Source organism: Oryzias latipes, chromosome 3 (assembly GCF_053564925.1).
Source record: "Oryzias latipes strain Hd-rR chromosome 3, Olatipes_Hd-rR_3.1".
In the NCBI taxonomy this organism is placed as follows: Eukaryota; Metazoa; Chordata; class Actinopteri; order Beloniformes; family Adrianichthyidae; genus Oryzias; species Oryzias latipes.
This window is the reverse complement of record NC_136239.1, coordinates 22,559,351-22,577,741: the sequence shown is the minus strand read 5'-3', so window position 1 is coordinate 22,577,741 and position 18,391 is coordinate 22,559,351. Positions and strand designations below refer to the sequence as shown.

General features: G+C 39.6%; 1 protein-coding gene across 2 annotated transcripts; it reads left to right on the top strand.

The window, feature by feature from the left end:
• The first annotated feature begins 435 nt into the window (after nt 1–435).
• alx4a (ALX homeobox 4a) lies at nt 436–18,007 on the top strand. 2 transcript variants are annotated; one of them, XM_078945173.1, is made up of 5 exons: nt 436–563; nt 669–1,022; nt 10,084–10,403; nt 14,055–14,183; nt 15,126–18,007. In XM_078945173.1, the coding sequence occupies exons 2-5, from the start codon at nt 671–673 to the stop codon at nt 15,432–15,434; spliced, it is 1,110 nt and encodes a 369-aa protein (XP_078801299.1). In that variant the 5' UTR covers nt 436–563; nt 669–670; the 3' UTR covers nt 15,435–18,007. The 2 variants fall into 2 exon arrangements, with proteins under 2 accessions (XP_078801299.1, XP_023809200.1); XM_023953432.2 differs by lacking the exon at nt 436–563 and having other exon boundaries at nt 573–1,022; nt 10,081–10,403.
• Nucleotides 18,008–18,391: the final 384 nt, after the last annotated feature.

The window sequence follows — 18,391 nt, the reverse complement described above, 5'->3', positions numbered from 1 at the left end:
AGATATTTTTAAAACATTTTTCTTACTAAAAAATTAAGAAAATGTGTAAAGTTCAGTTGTAAATTAAAACATGCGTTTCGTACGCGTGAATACACAATTCAGCAAAAGCCACAGATGGATGCAAACACTGAATATGGAATATGGATGGTTTGCCCTTGATGAACCGTTGCGAATGAAGCATAAAATTGTGCCCTCTCTGCCCCCGGCCGTCACTCATGGGTTCATTCATATCCAAACTTCATTATTGTCATGTGTTGAGCCCCCCTCCCTTGTTTTCCAAACTCCCCCCCCCCCCCCCTCTTTTTGGCTAATAGGCGACCTAACTCGCACATGTCATCAGCATAATCACTCGGGAGAAGCGTCCTGCAGCCAGAGGATCTGGGTCTCATCCTCAGAGGAAAGACGGCTTTGTGCAGGTCTGCTCCAACCTGAGAGAGACTTCTCAGTGTTTGGTCAGCGACAGCGGTTCCTGGAAAAGATCGGAATCGTTCTCTCTCTAACCAAACCCAGCTGTGGAGCGGTGCGCGCCGCAGTGCGGGTGCGTGCTTGTGTGAGTGAAGGAGGTAGGCAGAGAAAGGCTTTCCTGTGCTCCCTCTTCCAAAAGAGAGATAGGAAGTAAGGAAGGAAAAAAAAGTTTGGTCTTGTTCTCCTCTTGACTCTTATTTTAGGAATGGACGCCGAGACTTGCATTTCATACTGCGACATGACATCCATGGATTCATATTATAGCCCATCTGCTGCTGCGCAAAGTAGGGATCACCAGCCGGACCACTTTAGGACGTTTCCAGCTACTGACACCAAATACAGCCCCACTTCCTTCCTGCCCAACAAAGGTCAGGCTTACGGAGAAAAGTCCAGGAGCCCCTTCGAGCAGGAGTGCCAATCATTGGATGCCACCGCAGCTGGGCAAGGCTCTTTCAGCAAATACCATCTCTTCATGCACAGGTCTTCTTGCAAAACACCCCCAGAAGACGACAAACTGCAGCAAGAAAGAGGACCCAACGGAGTCCTCCCGTGCTATGGTGAGTGGAGCCAGAACGACATTTACGGTGAAAGGCAATAGATGGAGTCTTAAGTGCGTGGCAGCCCGATATTATTAAAGTCAGTCCTCTTTTACAGAGTCTGTTCTAAATTCTTGACCCAGGCAAATGGGCGGTAAACCCACCTGTTAATAATTTTTTTTACTAAGAAAATTCCTCCGCTCTGCTTCCTGTCATCCTCAAAAACTCCTCCACCCATCGGCTTATCACCAACAAGCGCGTCTCCAGCAGGAGAGCGCATCGCAGTGCGCAGAGCCGAGGCCCAGAAGCGCGTTAGGAGGTCAAGAGGAGGAACAGGATAATCGTCTCGACTATTAAATTGTCTCTTTAGGCATCAAAATTCAATTAGAGTTTATTTAATGCGATAATCTACATTACAATCCGCTGTGTTGGACTTGAGTCGGACAATTGAATTACCGGGTTCGCAGATGGCACAAACAGTGAGCTCCAAATTGATGATATTTTCATTTCTTATGGCTTGGTGTTCGGATACAATTAAATTTAAATTGTGAAAGGGTGCTGCTGTAAGAGGTGATTGATAAGGGCGTGACTAAAACGTTGACCTCGTAATAGTGGCCGCTTTGGAATTTACTTGTTTTTGTGTGCTTCAAAGCGATTTTTGAACGTTCATCACGTTCACTGAGGTTTGCAACGAGGTTTAAAAGTATATATATATATATATATATATATATATATATATATATATATATATATATATATATATATATATATATATATATATATATATAATAAAAAAATTGAATATTGACGGGAGAAAATGTTTTGCTTCAAGGAAAAGCCGCTCCATGTGCAATGTTGCATCCCATGCTCTCGCTATTTTCTCTGTCATAAAGTCTTAAATAATGAAAAGTTGTATACTGTCAAATGAAATTGTTTTTTTTTACCTCTTATTTTTTACTTTAATAACACACAAATAACATTAAAATAATACAGTTTGGAAAGTTCAAGACTATGTGAAAAAAAGTATTTTTTTGCTAAATGTAATGGTTTTTGTTCTAAAATTAGGTTAACAAAAGTTTGAAATGAAACAATTATCACATGACTGGTGTATTTAAGCATGAGGTCATCAGCTAAATTTCTTCACAAATCTGTCCAGAGTGCTTTGAGTTTGGAGAAGACTTTAAGGAGGCTTTGTCAGCGCCTCAGCCCGCAGGGACAAATCTGTCATATGGCTCCAAAATGACAGAATCTGTCTTTCAAAGCATCAAGCAGCCACTTTACCGAGTTCAAGATTTTATCGCTATTAATACTGATTGAGATTATGTCAATATGTTTTATGAAAAGAAGTCTTGATAAAAATGTAAAACTTTCTTTCAATTTGTCTATATAAGTGTGTTTTGTGGACCTTTTAAAAGTAAGATCTGACAGTGCAGGTCATCCAGCATTCTTGTTTTATAACAGGGAGGGTTGATGACCGGATTCACCATGAACAAGACAGGAAAAAACATCTCAGCACTACAGAGAAGACATGCTCTAATATGACTCAGATGTCAAATGTCTTTGTTTGCTTTTATTTCCTTGCCCACAGTGATTCAGCCCACTCTACTCTTCAAAAAAGAAACCTCATCTCTGTACATTTTGCTGACGATTAAATGGAATTATAGGCTAATGAAAGCTTGGAATCTTCTTGAATCAGCTATTCATTCGATTATCAACAGTTACACGTTTTTCTCTGCAAACTGGTTGCAAATAAATCAAAGTTAGAAGATGTCAAATACTGAAACATCATGCAGAGGAGGAAAAATGATAAATGATTCTTGCTGTTTTTCTAGGCAAATACCAGAGCATTTGCTTGTTTTTAAGTTTTTACGGACCCTGGCGCGCTCTTTAAAATTGTCAGAGGTTTGCTGTATTGTTTTGCTTCATGTTCTGATCCCGTCCCGTAAATATCGGCAGCTGAAGCCGTCAGCTGTAAAGAAACCTCTGAGGGATTGAAAAGGAAAGAGCTCCATGCTAAATATTTACGAAGTTGCAATAAATACCTGGTTTACTCTCAACTTGCTGACATTTTGTTGTATTAAAAATTAGCAGCTGTTGGTGGGGGGGCTGATTGCATTGGGTTCAGGATCACAGGGTGAAAATGTAGACAAAAGGGGAAATTGAGAAGCCATTGATGACAGGGAGATCCCAAATGTGTCAAGAGAAACGGAAATTAGCAGAGTTACACAAATGTTTTTTTTAACCAATCAGTAACAGTAAAGAACTTGTTAACAGGTCATCCAAAAATTGGACAAGAGACTGAGAAAGCCTATGATTTAAAAAAAAATCAACAACAACAGGCCCTGGGGAACAGATGAGTGACTTACTTCATGTGCTTGAAGCAGCCACCTTTGTGTTTTTGTGACTCTCCAGAGACTTCCTCTTTTGATGTGTCTGTGCCTCCTCTCAGTGTCTGAAGGTGCTGACCTTTAGCTCAGCTTTCCTGCCCTCATCTGTTTGGAGAAGAGAGTGAGTCCTCCCCGCATGCACACAGCAGAGAGAATCCATTTGAAACCCCCAGCTGAAGCTCTCTGGTGTCAAAGCAGAGCCTTTTGCAACATTTGGAGTTTGGCTCCATTTAACGGCTCCCTTGAGGCAAAGCGAGTGCGTTTGTGACTGTAGGATTTGCTAATTGTAAAAGGATCATGTCTCCTGTTGCTCTTTGTTTTTGAAACATTGCGGTGTACTTTTAGTTTGTTTTCTGTCAGAATTGGGGATGTGAGTGTAGAAAAACACAATCCAAATGTACATTATCTGGGTTAAACGTTTAATGTTCAGGTGACATAAGGTTTTGTCCCTTATACTTTTTGTACAATCTTCATTTTTAAGCCAAGCAATGGTCATTCAGTGGCCATCTGCGGATTGCTTAAAACAGGCTGTAATGGGAACCAGCCTCTCAACCAGGCACGCTTCAGCAAGTCAGCGACATGAGTGGAGGTGACAAGGACTCAGGATCATTTTACCATTTAGCTGAAATTTTGGCAGATTCATTTACATTAGGTTCTGTTTGCATGGTTGACTGAGAACAGCCAGGCAAAAGGCTGGTCCAAAAGCTTCTTTGGTCTCAGTGTTACGGTTTCTGAACTTGAACATAGATTAGCGACTGTCAAAACTTATAGCCACAGCTCTGAACGTTTTTGTAAACTCAGATATAATTTTTACTTTGAAATTCTATTTCTGTTAATGTGTCCATCAAATGTGACACAATGTGTCTATCAAATGTGAGTTTACATTTGATGATTGTAAAAGTGGAAAAAAGCTTTTTAAGGTTTGGTTTTATGCACTGCGTTGCTGCTTTTTTTATGGTCCCATCAAAGATTTTAATGGAGTGTGTTTGTTTTTTAACTTATTTTTATGGGAAAATAACATTATTGCTACTTATAATGCTAAAATAATGATAGTGATAATAGCTCTTTCTTAGCTTTCGGATTTAGACCCTTCAAAAATGTGTTTGCCATCCTTTCTTACATTTTGAAGTATCCTTCTTCGTGCACTTGTTTATTCTTTGATTCATGGGTGGATGGTTAGATATATTTGTGGGTTTGGCCTTTGGTGAAAAAAAAGTCTATTAATTTATATAGTGAATGGTTGGTTTGTCTTCTGATAGTGGACTATTATAATACATTTTTTTCAAACTTGTGAGACCAACTTACTATCGAGGTTCAAGTGCTTAGAAAGTACTGGGGGAAAAAAAAGTACTAAATTTGAATTTATTTTTCTCTCACAAAACTTGATAAAATGCATACAGAGATTGTTGTCCTTTTCATATTTTAACATCTTCTTAAACTGCAAACTCTCATTTGTTCTGTGTAAGTCGCACGCAAAGCCCTTACATGCTGGAATTTTCCGTTTTTGGGGAGAACTTGGGGAAACAGAGAAGATTGGAGCAGAAAGTTCAAGCCTTATCTTTCTATGTGGAGTTAACATGTTTTCTCTGTGCAGGTGAGGATTTACTTAAGGCACTGAGTAACATAGATTCCAGGTTTGTGATAGAAGCGAGAGTGAGCATAATCGTGGTCGCATTTGGTTTGGTCCACAGCAATCAAAGACTGCAATGACCAAAATGTAATCGCAATGTTTATTATTTTTGTTATTCTTTCATGTTTGGTTTTCCATGTTCCTGTTTGGACTGTCCATTGCAAACGCTTCCTCTTATGTATTGAAGGAGCTCCAGCTACTTCATAAAACAAAAGAATGGGAGTCTGAGGAAAAGATAGACTGAAAAAAGACTCAAATGAGTCCTTACAAGAGAGACAATATACTTTTTCATTTTTTCTCTGGTCATTCAGTTACTTAAGTTTGTTCGTATTTCATCTAATCTGTTTAGAAATGTTCCAACAAATCACAAGAGATAAGTCATTGTTATGTCTAAGTAGGCCTACTGCATTTATGATGGGTGAGTATTTCTTGACAAACTGATTATTATCAAACATCAAGCAGAAAGGTTCATATATATTTCCATGTTTTCTTCTAAAGGATAATAGGTCCAATTTTGGAAAACCCTGTACAGTGAGTGGGTTGTAGGACATGATGGAAAACAAAATCCTACAAACCACGTTCAACCCAATCAAGCATGGGTTTCACAAATATTTCAACAAATAATAAAACCTGAAAAGTTTTATTGCTCATAAATGTCCAAGAAAACCCTTAATCAAGTTTTCTTTTTAACGGTAGAGATTATCAATCAAGTTTAAAAATACTTAATTTCTGTAAAATGATGAAAAGGTTGCATCTAATGCAAGAATGGAAGCACTTACAGATACTTTAACTCAGGTGATGTTAAAGTTTTACGGTGGTTAACAGATCTGGGGGCTGTTGAAGTTCTGACCCTGGAAGAGGCAGTTATTCTTTTTATAATGCCATGGATCCACCACGAAATAATCAAGAATAATTTACAGGTTAAAATTGTCTGATGTTCCTGATGTTATATCTGTGACCTTTTGAACTTTGTGGAGTAGGAGCAAGGTAGAATCAAGTTTAATGTGACAGTAGAAAAAAGTGACACAGTACCCGTCTCAGTCCCAGTTTAACTGGTTTGTCTTTTAGACAACTGTAGAACCAGACTCTTTAAGTTAGAATACCTAATAATTTATTCTTTATCAGGATCCGAGGCTTGCTCTGCATTTAGAGCCACCCAAGGTAAATACAAAACAATATAATTTATTATTGCAATTCAAAATCTCTAACTTGATTGTGCAAAACAAACTACAAAATAATTGTGGGTCCAGTTTTTCTCCTCTGCTTTCTCCATCCATTTCACAATCCATCTTCGAAAGTTAGACCAGCGTGCTGTTAATCTCGCTCAGTGACTGTGTGGTGTGTGATTTATAGCATTTCCCCTTAACACAGTGAGTTGACCTCCTTCATTCAAAGCAATAAAGACTAAGGGAAGGTGCCCTGTCGCTTTACAGCCAGTTAAATTACACTTTGATGTCGCACCCTCGTTTTCCGCTGTGCAGCAGTAGTTGTCCGGCCCACATGAACTTGACACACATACCGTATATGGCATTGAGGAAGTCTAATAATATAGTGTTAATAACCACAGCTAAAAAGTGAAAACATAAACCAACAGATTTACTCACACTGATGGTGAAATAGCTTCTCCCTGACTCTTTACATTCATTTGTGCAGAGCTTTTTGCTCTGTTTGCTCAGAGCTGCAGACACATCTTTCCTCACTCTGCACGGCAAGTGGAGCACATGCTGGCTGCTGGATCCACTGCAGTGAAAACAGAACATTCTGTGGTTGTAACAGGTCTGTCAAACTACATTTTTGCCTAAAAAAAGGGATTCCTGTGGATTTTCACAGGAACTAGCTTGAGCCAAAAACTGCATTCACACTGCATTCATCAGTTCACAACTGAAGTTGTTGCTAAGTCTTTCATGTAATAATAAAAGGGTACATATGAAGAGTGACAGGGCTTTTGGTGTAGACTGTTCTCCACCAGTGTCCCATTTTTCTTTCTTGATTGGCTGGTCTTGTTGTAAGGCTTCTATGATCTCTGTACATATGGCGTTTCCTGCAGGAGGGCTCACCTTGAGCCTCACAGCTACGGACGGCATGGTGCAAAGCTACAAAAAGCTTGAGACTGTCACTTTATCCTGTTCTGGCCAAAAAAAGATCAGTAATACTATCTATACAGCTGCCTTTGATCAGCAGAGGCCTCACGATTTCAAACAGACTGCTCTCCATGGGGATCGTGGATGCCAAATATGATTAAATAACAATGATATTTGCGTGGAGATAAAACATTTGCTTTCCTTCAAGCATGGCGAGCTGTGTTTTTGTCATGGACAGCGCGTGACCACATCCGACTCTGCTCGGCAGGCCTGTCTGTTGAATCTCGAAGCAAATAAAAGCATCTAGTCCATTACTGGATAATCCAGAGTGCTAGGGCGAAATGTTGTAAAGAGATCGACTCTTATTACAAAAATTATTATAAAGAAGTAAAATGAATGCATTGTTTATTTAAAGAGGGCCTCTGCAGGGAGCACATTCAGAAAACAACTTATGTATGTTCATAACATTTTGCCACAACTTTGTTTTTCTTTGTAAGTTTGTGAAGTGTTTTTCTCTTTATGTGACATTAGGTAAATTTCATGCCATTACTTAAAAACTACAAATCAATCAAAATAAAATATTTTCAAACAGTTTCTTTACCGTTGAGCTTAAACATTTAATTATGTGGGATTTTAATGGAATTTTTTTATTGGTAAAACAAAAACGAAATCTTAAGAAAGTGAAAGGACCCTTATTTCAAGAAAAATTATCTCAGTTTTGGTCTTACAGGAAAAATTTCTGACCCCATTGGCAATATATATATTTTTTTTTAAAGAATATTTCTTAAATTTTAAGAATGTTTGACTTATTGGGGGGTGAGTGGGGGACTAAAAAAAAGTGACGCTTTGATGGTTTGTTGGCTTTTTAAATATTTACAGTGTTTTGGTTTCTTTAGTGCGTAATGACATGCAACCCTTTGAAGTTGCATGTTTTAGAGAAATTGAATGAAAGCTCTTCTGAATCCAACAAACGGTATATGACAGCAAAAAATGTACACAATGTGACTTTTGATCCTGGGGACTAAGTATTCCAAACACACTAAGCATATTAACATTATCATGAATCTCCAGCACTGGGCATTTGACTCACACTAAACACACATTCTTAAATTTGAATTTAGCCCACAGTGTGTTTTCTTTTTCTACTGTTCACTAGTGCATGTCTGCCAGTTGGAGGTGGCTTAGTGCGAAATGTCGAAGTGGTGCAAATCTCGTAAATTTTTTTTCACCCGGCTTATTCTTTCACCAGGCTTTTTTCCGAAATAGGAAAGACTTGGTGTTATATAATTCAAGCCGGGCTTGAACCGCAATTATTAATTTCTCCTCCATTATCAGTTTTCAAACTGCAACGTTATCCATATGTCACTACCAAATCTGAGTCCCGGATTGGTCAACATTTGACCTGGTTTAACTTGCAACACATGTTCAGTGGCCGAGCGTTTTGCAAGTAGAGCCTGAAAATGGTTGTAAAAACCTGCATGGTATGCATGAACGCAAGAGTTTTGAACACAGAAACTCGAAACATGCATTTACATGTGTTTACATAGACTTTTCCTTAGAAGTGGCCACGTGAATGCACATTGCTAAGAGCGAACTGAATGTAGCATAATGGGTATAGGTCAGATAGATGGAGGGTTGGATAAATGGTTGGACAAGATCTTAATTAGTGTCTTCAGTTTTTAAGGACACATAACATACAATCTTATTTTGTGGTTCTAACCTGACAAATCTGTGGATAAGTGGATGCACAGAGATCTCGTCACTCCTAAAAATATCTTAGTAAGTGCACAGACGAGGCTCACCACTAGACTAAATCTGGAAAAAAAAAACTTCTCTCCCTTGAGGCCATGCACACATATTACCAGCTGTAATCCGATGTGAATGCATAATAATCAATCAGTGGGTATGTTCGGTCTACAGGGAAAACCAACCTGCCAGCTCACACAGGGACACAGGCAAAGACAAATCTGTGGAAATTTATATTCAGAGAGCTGCCTGAGGTTTTACAGTTATTTTGTGGCCATGAATAAATCCACTGTGTGACAGAAAGAAAAAGGATTGTTTTTCTATCTCTTGTGCTTGGCTGGAAACTCTTTTGCAGAAATGTGGCTGTGATGCAGGTGATTTTACAGTCAGACCTGATGCATCTGAGGGTTAGGAGAGGGTGATTGGGGGAGTGGGGGTCCTGCGGGAAAGAGTTTTTCCAAAAAGCAAAGATGTGCAATTTTCACTCACCTTAAAAATCCCCTCCAACGAAAATTGTTTTGTTGGTGTTTTCAACACATTCTTGTGACATTATTTTTTCTCATGATAGAGGACATGTTTAAAAAAAATAAAGAGTAATTATTTACTCAAATTGCAGTGAATCAGGAGTAGACAAAAAAATTCTGTTTGAAAAAAGTTTGCAATTGTGATGTAGGAAATATGTCACAGAGCTCTCCATGCTCCGAGCTCTCAGCAATGGAGAAGGGAAGCGGGGTGAGGTTGCTCCACACCAATGGTCCCACTGAGAACTCAGAGGCAAATTTTTAATGAACTCCTGTCACTATGCAGAAATATGTCCTTGAAAATGAAACAGCCTATTCATAATTAAAAGACCACTGGGAACGTTTTTATAATAGATCAAAAGATGATCGGAGTGGGACTTTAAAGGATGATCTGTTAACCACAACTGGAAGCTGCAAGCAGCTCCTTCCCCTCACCTTAATATGGACACATAAATACTCATACTTAATGACCAAGCACAGAGATTCCTTCAAAAACCAAAAGAATCCAAAAGTCCAAATTTCATAAATGATGATTTTCTGTATGACAGAGTCAAAGCTTTGCACTTATTGTATATGTAAGTAAACACCAACGAACTCAAGTTTGTTCCAACTGGAAAGAATTTCTTTAAAGAGAAAAAAAAGGTTTAGATTAGTATGGTGTAAAGGCTAATTGAAATAATAATTTGATGGTAATTCATCCTCTTTGCTCCTCAGCAGGTAAAGATAGCTCTGGTCTGACTGACTCGGACTTGGCTCCAGACTCTGACCCGGCTGGAATGGACAACAGATACTTGTCCGTGAAGGATCCGAGTGTGAAGGCAGGTTCTGATCGTCCGCCGGGCCATGACTTAGCCAGCACGCTGGACAAGCCTGATGGCAGCGAAAGCAACAAAGGCAAGAAGAGACGCAATCGCACCACCTTCACCAGCTATCAGCTGGAAGAGCTGGAGAAGGTTTTCCAGAAGACGCACTATCCAGATGTTTACGCGCGGGAACAGCTGGCACTGAGGACTGATCTGACTGAAGCCCGTGTGCAGGTAATGCAGCAAACCTGATGCAATGGGGTTTCATCCCCAGCACATCTGCTATGTGACATTTCCAATTACACGTATTTCTATATAATGTTATATTATTTACAAAAATCCTAATGCATCCACATGTTTCTGCTATCAACTTCGGAAAAGACCTCTTCATCCTGACAAAGCAGGATTTAAACAGACTCACCTCGCGGATCTTAAGACATGTGCAGCCCTGCAAAGATAACGTCACTCACAGAACAACACAAGAGATTTATCTGGTAATGTGGGAGTCAGAGGGAAGAGTGGGGGAGTAGGAGGTAACTGAGGCCAGGGGGCCCAGGGGGCTGAGGTTGAGCTGCCTGGGCTTCATATGTGCAGTATTGAAGAGAACAGACTTTCATAAACAAGTCACTCTGCCGTGTGTTTCTTTGGGATGCCTCAGTGGCATTTTGCCATTGAACTTTAACGCTTTAGCTTCCAAACTGATAGAAAGTTTTTATGTCATTTTATGGATACATTTTCCACAGAAATGGTGATAAAAGCTGTTATGCATATCAATAAAAAAATGACCCCTCCACCACTTCAGCACCCTGTGTCTGTGTGGTGGTTGACATCCAAAGCCCCTGGATTTTTTGGGTGTTTTTCTTTCATTAACATCCTGTTCTGAAAAGAATGTGCCCCCGCTGTGGACTCTCCGGGCAGGTGTGAAACATTTCTCCTGGGGTTTGATTAATGTGGGGACAGATATTTCTAGTCTGTTTCCAGGCATGTGTCTTCCAGTTTTTGCTGAAACGATGAATATATTCAATAGTCTGGCTCCATTTTCGATGTGTCAGTGGCAAGCGGTGGATGGGGTAAGAGCTGGATCTTCGACACGATGAGTTGGAGCGTTCAGCGGGAAGCACAGGAAGCGTGTGAGGACACAGGGTTATAACTCATCCCTGCGTCTCTGAAGGTATGCCGCTCTGCTGCGAGTGCTATCGCAGGCCCTGCCTGCCTCAGATGGATCCAGCTTTTACAGCTCTCCCAGCGGTCCTCTTAAACACTCAAGTCAGAAGATAAAAGACACAAGATGCCTTGTCAGTCAGAAAAAGAGTTCTGAACTTTATTCAGGTCTTTTTGCACACAAAAGCACTCACAGCTCATCAGTTCAGCATCTGGAGCAAGGAAAAATGTTAAGAAAAAAAAGCTCTCAGCTTATGAAAAGCTCACCTAAAAAACCTATAGACTTTTTTGATCTTTTGAGAAAAAAACAGAGACCAGACGAAGAATCTGGTGGTTTTCATACAAAATAATAAAAAAAGGGACCTGAGCTGGACATTGTTTGCTTTTTCAGTCTCAGGGTTTCAAAGGAAGAGAGTGAGTTCAGATCAGCATCTCACACAGACTACACGGAAAGGGTCAGAAGGTCAAGGTTCATGGGTTTCAGTAGCATCGCATTTCCTAGATTTGCTGCTCTGATAATCCAGAGAACCAAAAATGGCATTTGATGAGGAGTTCACCGGAGCAACGTAGGTTCACCCGCTAGTTTATAGCTGAAAGACAAGAAGCTGATCTGACCTTCTCTGTGCCGATTCACGGGAATGCTGAAGAGGTCCAGGGGTATTTAATTTTACACATCAAACATCAAAATATTACCTGGGACAAAGCTTCATCCTGCAGAGTGGTTTTTAACCTTTTTTCACCAAACAGGAACACATGGCAGGAAGATGGAGTGGGTGTGCCCTGCTGAGCAATGATCGCATTCAGCAGGAACAGAAGTAGAACAGTACTTGTTATGCTCTGTTCACAATGAGCCTGTGTTACCTGAAGGTGCTCTCTGCGAAATGTCAAAGCGGTGCAAATCTCACAAATCTTGTTTTAGGCTTTTTATTTCACAGCATCTTTCCAGTACATAAAAAAACTTGGTGTCTGTGGCCATCCGGACACAGGTTGCAAATATTCATTTCTCTTCCATGGTCAGTTTTCAAATGGTTGGTACTTCTGTGAGTTTAAAAGGACGCCATCCATACAAAAAAAAACAAAATCTGAGTCCCTGATTGGTCAAAGTTCAACTGGTTTAACTTTCAAGATGGGCTCAGTGGTTACGCTTCTGAAAACTGACTTCAAAACTTGCATAGCGACACTTGAGCATGAGAGTTCTGAAAGTGAAAGCCCGAAATGTGCGTCTACATGTTCTTTTCATTGGAAGTGGTCACTTGAATGAGCGTTGCAGAGGGCAGTGTGAATGTAGCCTAGCACTCTTTAAAGTTCATTCCAAAACAAAAACTGTCATTGTCATAAATGAATTTTAGCAAAAGAAACATCACTTTCCTGATATGTATTTTAAGTAAATATACTGTGAACTACAGCTAAAATAGGGACTAAGAACTGACGTGGTAACAGATGATCCTCAAAACGTGTCTTGTTGGAAACTGAAGCCAGGCTCAGCCTGGAGTTTCATTGTACTTCTGAAATGAGTGACAGCAGAGGCAGACGATCAATCCTGGGAGTCACTCTTTCACTTCAAAGTGTTTTGGGCCCCGTACGGCTCTCCTGCTGGGGGCCGGCGTTTGGCATTTCTCTGCTCTTTCTCTCTGGGGCTGTAACATAAATAAAGCCTCATTGAAAGTCTACCAGCTACTTAAGCTGTCAAGGTCTTTACCAATTACTGTCACAAAGCAGAGTGTGCAACACAAAAATATGTTCCCCCTGTGTAATAGCCAACAGACTTGGCAGATGGGGGGGTGATGCGGGCATGTATTTTGACATGCACCTGACAAAACATTTTTAATAGATAGTTATTACAACGGATGAAATCACAACAGGGGTTTTGGGGTTGAGCTATAAGAAAAAGTCATAAATATATCAAGGAAAAATAAATTAGCTGTTAATTTGAAGGGAAAATGTTATGGTTTTTTTTCCATCAGCAAAGCAATTGAACAAAAAAAATGCTTTCTTGCTTATTTTTTTGTCATAATCAGTCCAGACTGGTTGCTACAACAAGAGAGTTGAGAGTTGTAAGCAAATCTTTACATTTAGATTCACAGTTTTAATAAGAAACATGGTGGATGATACCTAAAGCCCACCAAAAGCAAATTTATTTATTTAGATTGCCCTCTCACAGACTGATGGGAAGTCAAACACAGCCATGTTTTCAGTAAACAACACAGTCAGTCTTAGATGTCAAAGATAATTACAGAAAATGGAAAGTGCTCGTTCTGGACAGACGTCCAAAAAAGCTAAGGTTGGAGCAAAGGCTGTGTCTGCATTTTTTTTTTAGGGGAATGCCAGAGCGGGTAGACTGTTTACAAGCTACCTCGACCTCATCTTAACCATTTCCAACTCTGTCTCCTGTCATGCACTCACGTAACTTCTGCATGCCTGTGCACTGAAAGCTCACATTTAAAGGTTTTCTTTATGTGCTGCTCTTCTGGCAGCTCGGCATGGGAACATTTTTCCATTTGAAACAGAACCTTAGATTTATATCTATAGAAGAGTGCTTCCTTTACAGTTGAAGCGAAGGCTGCACTGAGTTTGAACACGCCACCTCCTTGTTTCTGGTGTTTTTTTTGGTCTCTGTTTGACCCCAGATGCCACTCCATGTAGAGAATAGAAAGCTGTCGTGATTTTTTTGATAAAATGTCAAAAAAAAATTTTTTAACATATTGAATCGATTTTATCTTACAGGTGTGGTTCCAGAACCGCAGAGCAAAGTGGAGGAAGAGGGAGCGTTTTGGCCAGATGCAGCAGGTCCGAACACATTTCTCAACTGCTTATGAGCTTCCTCTTCTAACACGTCCAGAGAACTACGCACAGGTACAGAAATAAAGCTCTGTCACACATCTGTCTACTAAGATCAAGCCTGCTAATGAGTTTTAATGAATAAACTATTTACACAGTAAATTTTCTGCTGTCCTGTCAGCAACAAACTTATATGGTTGACTTGTTTTACTAAAATTAATGATGTTGAAATTGACAAGATGTGGGTTTTTTTTGTTATAACTGATAATCACTCTTCACAACAACCTATATTTTAGAACTGGCAATGTAATAATAGGCATTTTAAAAAATCCATAAAGCTCACTAAAACATTTTGAATCTGACCAAAGTCAAAACAATCGTAAATTTTCTGAAAATCCTAATGGACTGAGTTTTTGATAAACAAAATGAAAGCAATAATCATATGAAAATGAAACTGCATAAAAGCATTAATTCCAAATGTGGTTACACAACCATGTCAAGTCAATCAAATATTTTCTGCAGGTGTCAGTGCGACACCTGTCAACAGGTGTTACCAGCCTGTTCCTCATGAGAGAACTGCTTCAATTGTGTCTGGTTCAAAGGGTGGGTTTCCCACATGGTTTAGCCAATTTCCCTAGGATTTAGATATCATGGTCATTTTTAATCTGTAAAACTGCAGTTCAAAGCCAATGTTTGATTTTCATTGGTTAATAATCATTAAAATGCTATTTTATCAGTCTTCCTGACATTCTGACAACCTATTACAATGACCATTGTATGTTTTCTTACTCTGATAGTGGGATACCAACAATATTGACCTTGAGTGCCAGAAATATTTCTGTTAATTTAAGTGAGTAGATGTGATAGCAACAGAAAATAGAACTGAATAAATAAATAAATATAACATGTTGGACTTTATAGTCAATTTTGAGCTAATGACGATAACTGATTTAAGCGCTTTTAAATAAAAGCCTTTTTTGTCTTCCCCTCTGTGAATTGCTCACGTTGTTCTTTTAGATTCAGAACCCGTCTTGGCTCAGTGGCAGCAGTGCTGCGTCTCCCGTTCCAGGCTGTGTTGTGCCCTGCGACACTATTACCCCCTGCATGACTCCTCACCCCCACTCTGCCAGCGGGGTCTCTGACTTCCTGGGTGTTCCCAGCCCCGGGGGTCACATGGGACAGCCTCACATGGGCAGCCTGTTTGGCGGATCCCCCGGTATCAACACGTACGATCTCAACATGGACCCTGACCGCAAGTCCTCCAGTATTGCAGCTTTGCGCATGAAAGCCAAAGAGCACAGCGCAGCCATTTCTTGGGCCACATGATGGGATGATCAGGGACTGTGCTGACGATGCTGTAGCATCTGTGAAGAGCGAAGCAGCAACACCAACAGAAATGCTGCATCTAGATCCTTCTGTAATGGAAATATGCAGAGACGGCAGTTTGTGTCTCTGAGTCAGTTCCTACAGGGTAACCTGGTGGGTAGAGATGAAAATTGTCAGAATTTCAGACAAACATATGCACTTATTTGCTCAAATACAAAAAATTTTGTTTGGGACAGTTTGGATTTTACTTTGTTATTTAAATTTAAAAGTGTTCATGTTTTTCCTTTCAGCTGAATATTTTTTTTTAATTCAAAATTCAGTTGGTTTACTGTTCCATCCATTTCACAGTGATCCTCATCATTGACCCAGGAAAAATCTGAGTTATTTTATGGTAAAAAAAACAACAACAACAACACAGCAACACTAATGAAACAAACGCATAAAAACATAGGATTTGGTGAGATCTGGTCATTTTAGTTTGTGAGGGATCCACCTGCTTCTGCCAGAGAGAAAAAGAGATTGAGGAGGAAACATGGGAGGAGCAAATAGATGCTTCACGTTGCTTTTCTGGCAGGCTTCGGGCAAAAGTGATGCCTATTAGTTGTGTAAACAGCCAGAAACGACACAGGAACCAGAAGACACCCTCTTGAGGCTGTGAGGGTTTGGAGGACTATTCATTCATCACTTTGTTTTGGTTTCATTTACATGTCAGAGAAAGCCATAAACTAAACCGCTGTCATAAACCTCTCATGAGATTTCAGATCAGAAGCTGTAAAAGTCAAAACATCTTCTGAAACATACAATTTCCATAACATTTCTCTCACATGAATACAAAAGCAGCATTTAAAGTTTTTTTTTCTAAAGACACATTCTCTTCTCTTCATATTCTTTCAGGTTCCTTCATATGTACAGTATTTTTTCTTACTAATAGCCCATAAAAACTGAATGTTTTTTCTGACATCAGACGTCACTTTTTGGCAGCTTCATTACTGCATCAGTACTTTAAAAGCTTCTGTCACTTCAGCAGCTTTAAAACCGAATACCACAGACAAAGCACTTTTGTTTTCAACCTCATAACTCTGTTTTCATGTTTTTTCTTTTTTCCTGTTAAAAAAATCTCACAGATAAAATCAGAATCTAGATTTTGGGTCATTTCCTGATAGCTTTTCTAAATTTCAATTGCTGAAAAAAAATATGAACAAAGTTAATACATAATCAAAGACATTTCTGCTGTTTTAGACATTTTTTAACTTGAAAAAAAATAATCTGTGTCTTCTTTAATCTGCGAGATGTGGTTTATGGAGGGTCCTCAGATAATGTTAAAAGAAATCATGTGACTCCTGAGTATTATTGGAGTAATTTCTACTCGTGTTACTATTTGAACAACATGTTTCAAGGGCTTTGAGAGTAAAGAAAATAATCCAGACTAAGTTGGGCTGTAACCATTTTTCTCATATTTTATAGGGAATGTTGTTGACAAAATGAATTGTTTTGTTTCAGGTGATGACTTCCTTTAGAGACACTAACAGCAAATTAGTTCTTCCATCACAAAGTCCTATATTTTATTTTATTTTTAGCAGATTGTGTTCTCTAGGGAGAAGCAGCCATCCTTCATTCCCTAAAATGAACCCCATTTTTTCCTTATTTTGTAAGAGCCGATATGAAAAGTCATTCAAGCATGTGCATGTATAGACGACAGATCTTACAAGACAGGGATAAATCCTTTCAGATGGGTCCGTGGGGGCCCGATGAGGGGGTGGTCGGAGGGTGAGCCGTGAGGGCGTCTGCTGTGTTCCGGTGTTCTGGGAAAAAGGACAGTGCACACAGCTGTGCTCAGGGGGTAAATGCAAAACAAACATGCCTCACACATGCTCCCCCCCCCCCCCCCCCTCAGCTGTCAAAGCTCTACTTTCAAAGATGCACCCCTCCTATCACACACCACACTGTGCCTCTCCCTTCATTCACTTCCACCGCGTCCACCAGCCTAAAGCTGCACTGTCGAAAGCACAGCCGCGCCAAGAAGGCTTTTTAATTAACACTGAGCCTTGTGGAGGATTGTATGTCAGGATGGACGGGACCGTCTGTGCATCACTCCGTTTTCCAGAGATTGTTCCCCTGCAGAAAAACAAAACAAAAACAATGGCACTGCTCAGGTTTACTGAACTTTTTTTTTTCCAGCATGGACTGAAACATGATGTGGAACTTGGTACATACATCAATTCAATCATGTTTTAGGCACTTCTGCATGACTCCAGCCTTGATTGATCTTTTTATGTCAAACTTTCTCATAATTTTTATACTACTGAACTTCAGTAAAGAAGATGCAAACATGTGCTCTGTTGTGCATGAAAAGTGGACTGAAGTGTCACGAGACTTTTGGTTTATTTTGACTCAATGTATCAAGTATTGGAGTGCATCACTTTTCTGAAATGTGTGTAATAATTGTTTTAAATGTGTTTGAACTGTTTTTCCCTTCTCTTTATATGCAATCTTCTCATGTTTGTGTAACTTTCGAATTAAGAGCATGAATCTGCTGGTTTGTTTTGTGATTAAAGGTCAATAAGTTATTGCAATTTGAGACAGAATTATTTAAACTAATTCCGGCTTGGTGTGATCAGTGGGAACATCTATAAATGGTGCTGTTGATGCTCTTCAGGCTATAACTGCTTCAGCTGAACAAATGATGTCATAAAAAGTTGAGAAAGGCAAACATTTTTCAAGCAAAAATAACTTTTTATGCCAAAAGAATCCCTTTTGGTGCCTTTTACACTCCTGCATCACCGTCCATGACAACACTTTCATAGTCAGCTCCTGAAATCCTGGTGCATTTTAGCCCCTTTGAAACCCAAGCAATGAAATCAGATCTCATAACCCGCAATAGTGTCACACTAATTGAAGCTGACAAAAATACGAACTGCACCCTTTTGAACTGCTGACACAGAACAGGGAGGATTATG

Coding starts and splice junctions, on each gene's coding strand:
- alx4a (XM_023953432.2), top strand. CDS start 671: ATGGACGCCGAGACTTGCATTTCATACTGCGACATGACATCCATGGAT. Junction 1,023..10,080: donor CGGAGTCCTCCCGTGCTATG/GTGAGTGGAGCC, acceptor TTTGCTCCTCAG/CAGGTAAAGATAGCTCTGGT. Junction 14,184..15,125: donor GTCCAGAGAACTACGCACAG/GTACAGAAATAA, acceptor TTGTTCTTTTAG/ATTCAGAACCCGTCTTGGCT.